Here is a 10,978-nt window from a genome sequence, read left to right as displayed (position 1 = left end):
CTCAATTAGATCCATGCAATTTAGATATGCCACTGGATGATCAAGATACATTCTCAGGAGAAGATAGCCCTAAATTGCCGTGGCATGGTAAAGAATTGAACATTTTATTCGTAAAAATAAGATAACATTTATTAAAGAATTCATAAAGAAACAAGCATCTACACAAACAGTTCTTCATCTCTTTCCAGTGATTTTTTTATTACCTTTAAGATTTCTAGGTATGCATAATAGCTCGATGGCCGTCCTCTGGCAACTAACAGTGTTGAAAATTGATTTTTCCCACACTAAAATCTGAATTCAGTGTGCAAATGTACATGTACTATTTATATTGAGATGTTATGTAATTGGGGTTATATGTCACGCGAGAAGAAACAAAATTTCTATTGCCTTATCATTTCTAGAATGTCTTGATAAAATCAAAATCTTTTAGACTATTGTAGCACTGGAAATTCTATAAATTATACTATTATCATACATTTGTTGTAACTCATCAACTTTCAAAATTATCTTTTAAAGTATAAAAGACGATCGATCTAAGGATGATGAAAAGTGCCACATTGTATATAGTGAGATGCAGTGGGAATAGGAGTGTGGTTTGTAACATAAGAAATGATATTTGTAATCAATAGAATAGACAAGTGCCGTTTACTCTTTTTGAAACAAAATCAATAAATGTGATTTTGAGATGAAAGTTTTCATTTTTTAATGATGGATTTACTTTTTGTAAAAAGAGTTTACGATGCTAAAAGCAAAAAATTAAAGAGTACGCAGCTAAATTAATTTGAAAAATAGTGATGGAGATGTAGAAGATTTTAGGCGAGAGAAAATGTGTGGAATCGTGCTTCTTTCACAGGAGTCCTGACTGCTACCAAAACAGACGTTGCATGCCCTCCCTGCCCACAGATTGTCGTAGCTACCAAGAGGACTTCATGTGGAATGTCCAGATTTGTATGATCGGCGCCGTCTAATCTTGGAAAGCAGTGATACATGAAGAAAAGCATCAAAATAGTCAAAATACACACGGTTTTGTGGGTTTCAATTCCATAGAAAACAGTGAACATGGTCGAAGCATCGTTTGCAAGTGGACTCAGGAGGAGGGGAATCGCTTGGATAATTGTCCTCACCTTTCTTGATCATTATCCCATATATATATATATATGTATGTATGTATAAATCTTAAGAAGAGTGGTGGACTAGGTCAGCTTCAATTAGAGCCAGTAATTGGTATAAACAACTTTTATATATATATATATATGCATTTAAAGTCGGTCCATTTTAAGGGTCACATGACTTTGTGTACACGGAATGAGCACGCATGCATACTTTTATTCATATATACATGCATGCTTGATGAGAAGAGAGTCATGAATGTTTAAGCAATGTAGACGTCAAGAAGCTGCAACTGGCCGAATGGTACCCTGGTTTTTCCTTTTTAAAAATTTTTTTGTACAGTTATTTGTAAGTATTATTTTACGTATTTTATTGATCCGATTATTTACGTATTAAAAAAATAATATAATTAATTACATTAATAAAATATATAATAAATATATAAAAATGATTATATATAATATTATTATTATTATTATTTAATAATGGGATGTGCAGTAGTTTGAGTAAACATATATACAAACTGACATTTGCTGTGTTTTGTCTCTTCAAGCTCCACTATCAAGGCAAAAGAATCGAGACAGCTTATAACTTCGTGTGTGGGTTCATCATATCCTTCATTTATAAAAGCCACTATAATGGTGGTAATTAATAGTGTGAACTGTAAAAAAAATTACATTTTTATCCTCGAAGTTTGTGTTTATGTTTAATTGAGCAAATCTACATCTTTGTCCTTGATGTTCTAATGTGTTTGATCTGTAAAATTATATCTTTATCTTTGAGGTTTGTGTCTGATGGGCTGCATTTTTGTCCCTGATGTTCTTCTTCTTCTTCTTCATTTTTTTTTTTAAGGCAAAATTACCAGGTTTTTTTTTTTTTTCCATCTTCTTCTTACTGTTTATTTTTCCTTAATTAAACTGTATCTGTTAAATAAAGTTACATTTTTAACCCTTATATTTATTTTGCAAAATTTTAAGTAAATTTGGTCATCTTCCTATGTTATAACACAATAAAGATTAGGTTCATGTGCGATTATTTTTAGAAATAACACCATATGGTATGAGTTATTTAGAAAGAAGACAATCTAATAATTTTTTCTTTCCATTAAAATATACAAAAACATGGTCAATCATAAGAGTTAGCGTACTAAACAATGTCAAACTAATGTGCTATTGTTGTGTTTCTTTATTTTACATTTTCATTAGTTTAGTTCAAAACATTCAGTGTTCAAAATCATCTTCATATATAAAAACAATGTAGACTTAGGTCTTGCTCGGGGCCAGTAGTCTGTCTAAACGACATATTGCTTAGAAATAAGCCTTGTTTGAAATTATCAAATAAGTTCAATCTGACAGACACATTGCTCGATAATTCTAAACGATTCAATTAAAGTAAATCTTGCTTGAGATAACGGAGCAAGGCCATTCCGACTACATATTGATCGTTAACTCTAAATATCACCAAAAAAAAAAAAAAAAAAGGGCAATCCTAGCTTACTTTCGTTCATTCGTTCGCTAAGCAATTAGTCAAGTCCAAAAGACACACTGATTGGTAATACCGAACAACATAAGAATTTAACTCTTGATCAGTGATCCCAAGAACAAGGCAAGTCTGACTGACACGTTGCTCTAAAATTCTCATCACAGAAAAAATTAATCATTACCTGAAATCACCGAACAAATTAAGTTCGATGAACACGTACACTTGTCAAAAATTTCGAGCATGGGAAGAAAATAACTCTTGCTCATATCATCGAATAAGACCAATCCAACCATACGTGTCATGCACGTATCTTCAACTAGCATACGTGTCATGCACAGAGAATCTTAGATACGTAATTTCTCAGCTACACATCATCATTGGCATCGTTTCTTTTCCAGCCACTAGGCCGAAAACTATCCCTACAATCAATTGGCCAATTATTAGAGCCAATGGTTGTCGCACTTTTTAACTTCTTCCTATAAGTTATCTATCCGGCAGTTGCCTCTATTTTTTAATGATAGTAGTCTATGAATGTATTCTGCTATTACAAATTAGCATACGTATTATGTGTTAGATACTTTACAAGAATAACAAAACAAGTTGATCTACATGATTGATATTAGAAACTAAACTTTATAGATATATACATAAAAGAAGAAGAAGAAAAAGTGTTATACGTATCTATAAAGAAATTCTATAAAAATAAATCTATAAATTGATATGACTTTTATTACATGATACGTTAAATTTATTTTATAATAAAAATAATTTTATAATATAATATATCACATTAAATTACGTTATTTTGTAAATTTATTTTTATATAATCGCTTATATAAAACATTTCTTAAAATTTTTTTTATCAATCAATGGACAGTGGACACGATTGGAGGGATGGTTTTGAAATTTGATTATAAGTACTAAGTAACAGAGATGTAGGCCACACCTCACTACCGCCAAAACTAACGAGTAATTGGGGTAGCATAAAATATAAATAAAGCCACCTGCACGTTCATTGTACGTCCTGGTAAAACGAGAAAATTAAAAATAATACCATTATTCTCCACCATTTTAGGGTGGGTTGGGCATGAACATATATATATATATATATATATTTATATATAGTTACATAAACTTCATCTTTCTGCGTCACTCCAACACAATTAAATGCCAGAAAATTTTATAAAATGCTTATAAACTAATATAATTTATCCTGATACACTCTTATCATAAGTTTTTTTAATAATAAAATAAACGTTAAATCATGTGGAATTTATAAAAATTTATAATCTAAGAACATTTCTGGTGGAGGATATATAACATGTCATGTTGACGTGTAGAAATGCATAAAATTCGTTTGTCGCTGTCAGACATAGTAAGAATCATGGTCATCAGAATCCTAAGAAGCTTGATGCGGGGGAGTTCAGGAAGGTCCTCATCATGATCATACGTGATGTTTACACGGTGTTTTGTTTCGGTTTCAAGACATTTTTTCAGTACGAATCATACAACACAACCACCACTTTATCACAAAACGACAATTCAATCTTTCTTTCCTCAAAACACTCAAAACAATTCTGCACCACAAGAACTCTGGTTCTTTTAACTTTTCTGATTCCTCCTCCCGACTCCTCCAATCTGTTCTTTACCATTTTTTTCAAAATCAACAATATCCTGGAATTTAATATAGTAATTTATTAGAATATATTATTGGTTGACCGGCTTCTGGGTTTTCCAAGAAGCCAAAGAATCATTCACAGCCATATAATCTGTCCTATGGTTGTGAGAGCTCAATGTACGTTTTTTCTTTGGAATTCTATATACCATGCATTTTGGGCTCGATGTGATGGATTGGCCGGCCACCGAACGTACAATCGACGACAGCTATATATTTTTTTAAGAAGCTGTATGAGGAACCTAGTGTTCATTTCAATTATTTTAACTTTAATTTGTGAAGGACATGGCACCAAGAATAATAATAATAAAAAATAAAAAATATCTTTGGTAAGTTAGTAACCAAAATATCAAATATTGACCAACAAGAAAGAAAAAAAAAACAAAAACAAAAACAAAAGTACAAACGGATAATCATCAAAAGAGGGGCATGGGCATGATTAGAAGAGAGGCCATGTTGAAGCCAGCGCAAGCTACAACATGACCCACAAGCACCATCGAGAGGTGCAGAAACTAAACTATAAAAGCTAGATTAAAAACCACACGTCATGAGGATTGTACAGAAGATAGGACAGGAAAACCACCATAGCAGCCGCTGCTGGTTTTGGGGAAAAAGATCATACGTGCTGGGGTTGGGTGGGGGGCTGGTGGCTCGCTCTACTTCTGGGTTCGTTCGTGAGGCTATTGGCCATGACACGCGCACAAATACAGAGTCTGTGGCTCAATTTGAAAAGTGTGTTTTGAGGGGGGGTCAGCCATACATTACAATTGTTGGGGTCCCCACCTCATGACTTCCACACAACCAATTGCTTACTGTGCGTGCCTCAACCTCTTCCACGCCAATCTCCTGACATTTTCCAATTTCTACTACCAGTACTCTACTCTGGAGTCTGGCTAGTGGCTACTTATTCCGATCACCACCAATCTCTATATATGCTGTATACACCCATATACGGATTTTCCCCTTTTTCTTATTATTATTATTACTTTTTTCATTTGAGGGAATATATGTGATGTGTCGTCCCCGCGCTCTCTCTTCCCATCTAAAGAACAATGAGCCTTTTTTTAGCTGAATTAAAGCATAATGAGCATAGTATCATTCGGCCAAACCTTACAAGAAGTCTAAAACCTTAATGCCAACCATTTTACGAATTCATAATAAAATGTGAATGTTTTTATATTATGTGAATGTGCCAAAATTGTGTATTACTGGTGTTCTTGGCTTCTTGCATTTTTAACTTACAATTCAATTCAATTTTGTTTAGATAATGAAAATATTTCTTCTAAATCTTATCATTATAATTTTTATATAAAAAATATAATAATATAACTTTTTTTAATTTTAAAATAATAATAATATTAAAAAATAATATTCTAATTTCAATTTGATCTCAACTTCCCGGCCGCTAGTGTTAAGTCTTGTGATTTTCTAACACGTCTTTTGATTCTGCCTTTCAGTTACTCGACCAAATATTGTAAAGTTTTTGATTTTTTTTTAAGGCAGCTGAAAAGTATGCAAATTACTGCACTTGATGATCAATAAATAGTTCTTGAGCCTTCCATACTTTGAGTGTGGTACTATATTTTTGTTTCTTTAAAGTTTAAAATATATTTTTTTTCTCCGGTAATTATTCTCTAAACATTAAAAATAAAATAAAATAAAATAAAAAATAAAAAAGTCCTTTCCGAAGTTTGCACCCACCGAACCATACGACGAAAGAGGAATACGTACTGTTAACGAAACGACATTGCAACACAACCACAATCTCCGTCTCCCCCATTCCTCCTTAATATCATATATATAAACCGTCTAAATTAATTAGTATTACATATTAGCTAATGCATTCATTTGTCAAACAACTCACTGTCGTTAGGAAGAGGGTTAATTTTAATCGGCAGCTAACAGTATTCGAGGAATCCAAGTCGACAGCTCCCTATTCTTCACTAATCTCGCCGTCGGATTCTCCTGAGCGACCCAATAATTGTCGAAGATGATGCCGCACCGCCATCGACCTGAACCGAACGAACCGGTTCTGTCCTCCGGTTCTTCCGGGGCCTCATTGAGTCAACAGAAGTCGCCTCTCCGTCACCAGCCTGAGCCGTCAACGCCCCGCCGTTCTCCCGTTGGTCAGTTGAAGAACGGCTGAGATCGTCCTGCTATTGTTCAAGAAATAATAAATCCTAACAGCTCGTTTGAATCTCGATTCGGGGGAAATAATGCAAAACTAATAAAAAAACACAATCGCCAAAAGCATTGAAATGTTGTGAATAAAAAAAAAAAAAATGGAAGCAGAAACTGAGAACGGAGAGATTTGAGAAAGAAGGCGGGTACACAAACCTTAGCGTTTCGAAGATCTAAACCGTTCTCACGCATTCGCTTAACCGCCAACGTTGTCACCGACGCTTCTTCGCTACTTGAAGAGCTCGCCGCAGGCGGCGTAGACCACGGTACAACCTGATTATCTCCCTCCTCCTCATCATAATTATCACCATGACCGTTGTCGTCGTCATCCTCCTCATCATCAACTATGTCATCCACGTACTGATCATGGTCATTTTCTTCGAGATCATCATCATTACCTCCTTGGCTCTCCCGCTCTTCATCTTTGTTTCGGTTTCCTGCGACGCAGCCCTCGCACACGGAGACCGTGTGCCCGAGCTTTGCACCGGACGCTCTCCACGGGGTTTGGGTCTGGCACGCGTGGCAGAGGAGGGTCCTGGAGTGGCGAGCCACGAGGAAGTTGGCTCCGTGGACCTTGGCGTCGCAGTCCCAGCAGAGGCTCGCCTCGTCCGATTCGCAGTAAGTCCGAGCAGGGGCCTTGCAGAGCTCGCAGTTTTTCATCTCCTCCCTCTTCCGGAAAAGTTCGATTCGGTCTTTGAATTCTCTCTCGGGAATTTTCTCTCTCTACTTTTTTCCTCTTCTTTCTCTCTCTCCTCCTGCGAGTTATCAATGGATGTGTGGGAAGAAGCGAAGGGAATGTAGGAAAGGGTAGGGCGTAGTCTTTATAGACTTATAGTAAACTAAAACAACCCCCACCTTTTACTTCAAATAACGAAACTGCCTTCTACAGACTTTGGCTAACCTTTATGGGTTGTCTCTTCCAGATTACGGTAAGCTGCGCCGAGCATAGGGTAGGGTTTCTACTTCTCCCTCCACCGGTTCAATTATTATTTTTTATTTTTTTGGGTATTGAAATTCTTATTTTTATATTATCTATATAAATATTATATATTTTTTTTTTGTTTTAAATTTTTTACCTTTAAATTCTATGGCCATAGATTTTTAATTTTATTTTTGTTTATATATTTATTCGTAATTTACATGTATTATTTTAATTTTGTAATGTCTAATTTGAGATATTTAAAATATTTTTTTAATAAAGTGATTGAAATAAAATACCTATGTGACTTTTTTTCTTCTAAGTAAAAGGAGAGATGGGGACGACCAGCGTATTAATTTTTTATGAATGTGATTATAAGAGCTCATTCTTATTTACAAAATGTCTAGTTTGAACCATAGCTATTATTCTAAGAATGAGCTCGCCACCACAGCACATTCAAAATATTCACCTAGTTCAAAGTTTATCCCATGCTCCAAAGATCAAGTTTTACTATAACAAATAGTTTAAATTTATGTTCTGACTCAAATTCTTAACTTCAAAACTATGAAATACCAGTTTATACCAATAGAAATACCACCTTTAGTATTATCTAGATAATTTATTATTTATTCACCAATATACACCAGACAGTGTATATAAAAAAGAGTTTGTTAGAAACTAATTGAAAGGGCTTATTATCTACGTTTAATGTGATTTATATATTCGAAACCATGATAAAATGCCACATTCGTTATAGAATATAATTATGTAAAACAAAAGAACTGCAGTAATTATTATTGATTACAAATAATATTTTCTATGATTCCTTGAAGGACCGAAACGCAATTGAATTATTGAACTAATTATTAAAAAAAAAAAGGAAAAAATATTGAATAAAAGTAGTAGTGATTGGGTTAAGGGTACAGGTGTAATTTGGTATGAAAAGGGATGGCTCCGAGCTGTGGTTGGTACCGTACCTGTGAAAACTGAAAACAAAAGGATTTCACCGTTCTTAAGGCTGTGGTGTCTCGTAGTGCCAGGTGTTGGTTCGTCAGGGAACAACAACCTCTGTGGTCTAAATGGTACCGCTCCACTCCTTCGGTTAAGGTTCCTTGGGATATTTTTGGTTTGACGGTGACGCGCCATATCCAGGTGGCATAAAGATAGCGTGCTGGAGATTCCGATTCGCTACAGAGGTTTGGGCCACGTGTGCTATACCTGATTTGGGATGTCTGACCTGTCTCCTGGGCCCCGCTCTGAATATATCTCTTCTCAGACTCCTCTCTTATCGTCTGTGGTTAGCATTCTTCCCGACTACGCGCTCCATACACGACCACTCCTCGATTGACCAAAGTCCATTTTATTGTTTTCGTTTGTTTTTATTATTAGAAAAGTTTTATTCATCTTCTTCATATTATATATTATAGATATGAGTAGAAAAATTTAATTAATTTTAAAAAATTATTTTTAAAAATAAAAATAAAAATGATGTGTAGTATATAAAAATAATGAATAGTAAAATTCTAATTATGATTATTATTATTATTATTATTATTTTCAATGGGGTTTTGCAACACTGGGAGTTTAAACTTGTTGAGAGAAATGGTAAATAAGCAGCTCATATTTTTTCAAAGGAGGGTTTATTGTATTAGCTGAGCTTTTGCATGAGATTTCGAAAGCAAAGAAAAGGAAAAAAGAAAATAAAAAAATAAAAAAAGAATGAGGGATTTGAGGTCCAGTTTTAGGCCTCATCTTGGCTAAAGCTGGGTGGGCTGCATCTAATTTGGTGGGCTGAACTTGCTTGCGTGTCTACTGTTTTTGTTGTGTCATTAAGGCCCACCAACTATGTATGGTAGCTCAATGGTTAAAAGGGTATATAATTTAGAACCCGTAATGTGCAAAGGTGGTCCTCGGAGTAGGTGGCGAATGGCTTCCAACTTAAATTCCAAGCATCCACTCGAATTTTAAAACTATAATGAGTTCCCTACAAAGCTCTTGGCATTGTTATTTACCATTCAGTTGTTTTGGTTTGTATTATATGTGGTTTTAGAGTTTTTCATGAACATCTTCTACTTTTTATTATTATTATTATTATTATTATTATTATTATTATTTATTTATAAACTTGACTTGTTATTTACTTATATTCATCTTATCTTAATTGACGATAAGTGTTACATATATAAAGAAATTACATAAAGATAAATTCATAAATTGATATGATTTCATGAATTTGTTAGATATATTTTATAATAAAAATAATTTTATAATCTGACGTATTACATCAAATCATATTAATTTGTAGATTTACTTTTCTGCAATCACCTTTTGTCTAAAATATTTTTCATTAACTAATTATATATATATACATATATATATTAAATTTATACAAACCAATCAGAATAAATTCTGCTCCGCCACAACTTCCGACAATAGTTGGAAATGACATTCACATCTGACAAGTAAATTACATTTCTCCAAAGAGAAATCTCATCCGTGAATCCAAAAAGATGGAAGTTATTTATAGAAACCTCAAAAAACTTTCATTGCATTTCAGATTCCTTTGTTTCTTATCTAAAGAGACCTATCATGAGGATTGCTGCGTTATTACGAAATGGATAGGTCTATTATAATATTTTTATATTCTACACAGATTAAGCATAATTTAAAAAATAAAATTTAAAATTATATATTGAATTATATTATATAAATATTGTGTGATGTAAAGATTTTAGAATAAAATTGCTGAAAAAGAAAAAAAAACTTGCGGTTATATAATTTGAGAAATAATTTGTATTTGAGAAATAATTTGAATTTGAGAAATTTAAATTTGAGAAATAATTTGTACAACATTCAAATAGATAAATTTTCTATAAGTCTTTGTATAAAAGTAGACTCTACTTTAAAAAAGTATAAAAAAATTATTTTTTTAAGGCATAAATGAAATTTTTATATTTGGAGTAAGGAATGCTACACACCACACACTTTATATATTTCAAAATTATTCGTTTTATTATTTTATTTTATTTTTATTAAACTAAGTGAATTATTTTACTTATCATCTATACACTATATACTTGTTATAGGAAAAAAAAAAAGATGTGGTGTGTAGGGATGAAAATTAAAATTATTCATTTTCTTAAGGCACCTCATTCCGTTGCAGCATTAAGCACTGCCCTTCACTTTGCTGCAAACCATAACAGCATTTCATGTGCTCTATACAACTAAGGTGGCAGAGGAATAATATGTAAATAGGTTACAATAAATTGTACTTTGTATATGGACAGCTATAATTGTATAATGGTGAAGGAATCAAATCCGTTATAGGTACTTTGCTATAAATAGTCTATTGTAATTACAACTGAAGTAGAAATGAAAAATGGGAATTCAAAAGCATGCATGAGTCTGATACAAACATTTTCTCAAATACCTTATCTTCTTCCTTAACTTTTTTAATATTCAATATGATACTTAGAGCCAACAACTAGCGTCTCCTTCTTCTCTATGGCAACATAAGAAAAACCTTTCCCCACCTTTTACTCCTTCTGTCATCTCCTCCTCTACACAGTTTGTTAACATAAAACTTACTAATGACAATTTCTTACTCTAGA

The 10,978-nt window shown here is 33.2% G+C and overlaps 1 protein-coding gene across 2 annotated transcripts; it reads right to left on the bottom strand.

Moving 5' to 3' along the window:
- Positions 1 to 6,014: 6,014 nt before the first annotated feature.
- Positions 6,015 to 7,260, bottom strand: LOC122303871 (zinc finger protein CONSTANS-LIKE 4-like). Of its 2 annotated transcripts, none has more exons than XM_043115864.1 (2): positions 6,605 to 7,260; positions 6,015 to 6,423 (listed from the first exon to the last, which is right to left on the bottom strand). In XM_043115864.1, the coding sequence occupies exons 1-2, from the start codon at positions 7,106 to 7,108 to the stop codon at positions 6,211 to 6,213; spliced, it is 717 nt and encodes a 238-aa protein (XP_042971798.1). In that variant the 5' UTR covers positions 7,109 to 7,260; the 3' UTR covers positions 6,015 to 6,210. The 2 variants fall into 2 exon arrangements, with proteins under 2 accessions (XP_042971798.1, XP_042971799.1); XM_043115865.1 differs by having other exon boundaries at positions 6,015 to 6,420.
- Between the last annotated feature and the right edge of the window lie 3,718 nt (positions 7,261 to 10,978).

This window comes from Carya illinoinensis, chromosome 3 (genome assembly GCF_018687715.1).
Source record: "Carya illinoinensis cultivar Pawnee chromosome 3, C.illinoinensisPawnee_v1, whole genome shotgun sequence".
NCBI lineage: Eukaryota > Viridiplantae > Streptophyta > Magnoliopsida > Fagales > Juglandaceae > Carya > Carya illinoinensis.
This window is presented reverse-complemented; position numbering and strand designations above follow the sequence as displayed.

Excerpts from the sequence above, each read along its gene's own strand:
- LOC122303871 (XM_043115864.1), bottom strand. The coding sequence starts at position 7,108 with ATGAAAAACTGCGAGCTCTGCAAGGCCCCTGCTCGGACTTACTGCGAA. Across the intron at positions 6,424-6,604 it reads TAGATCTTCGAAACGCTAAG|CAGGACGATCTCAGCCGTTC; the intron begins GTTTGTGTACCC and ends CTTGAACAATAG.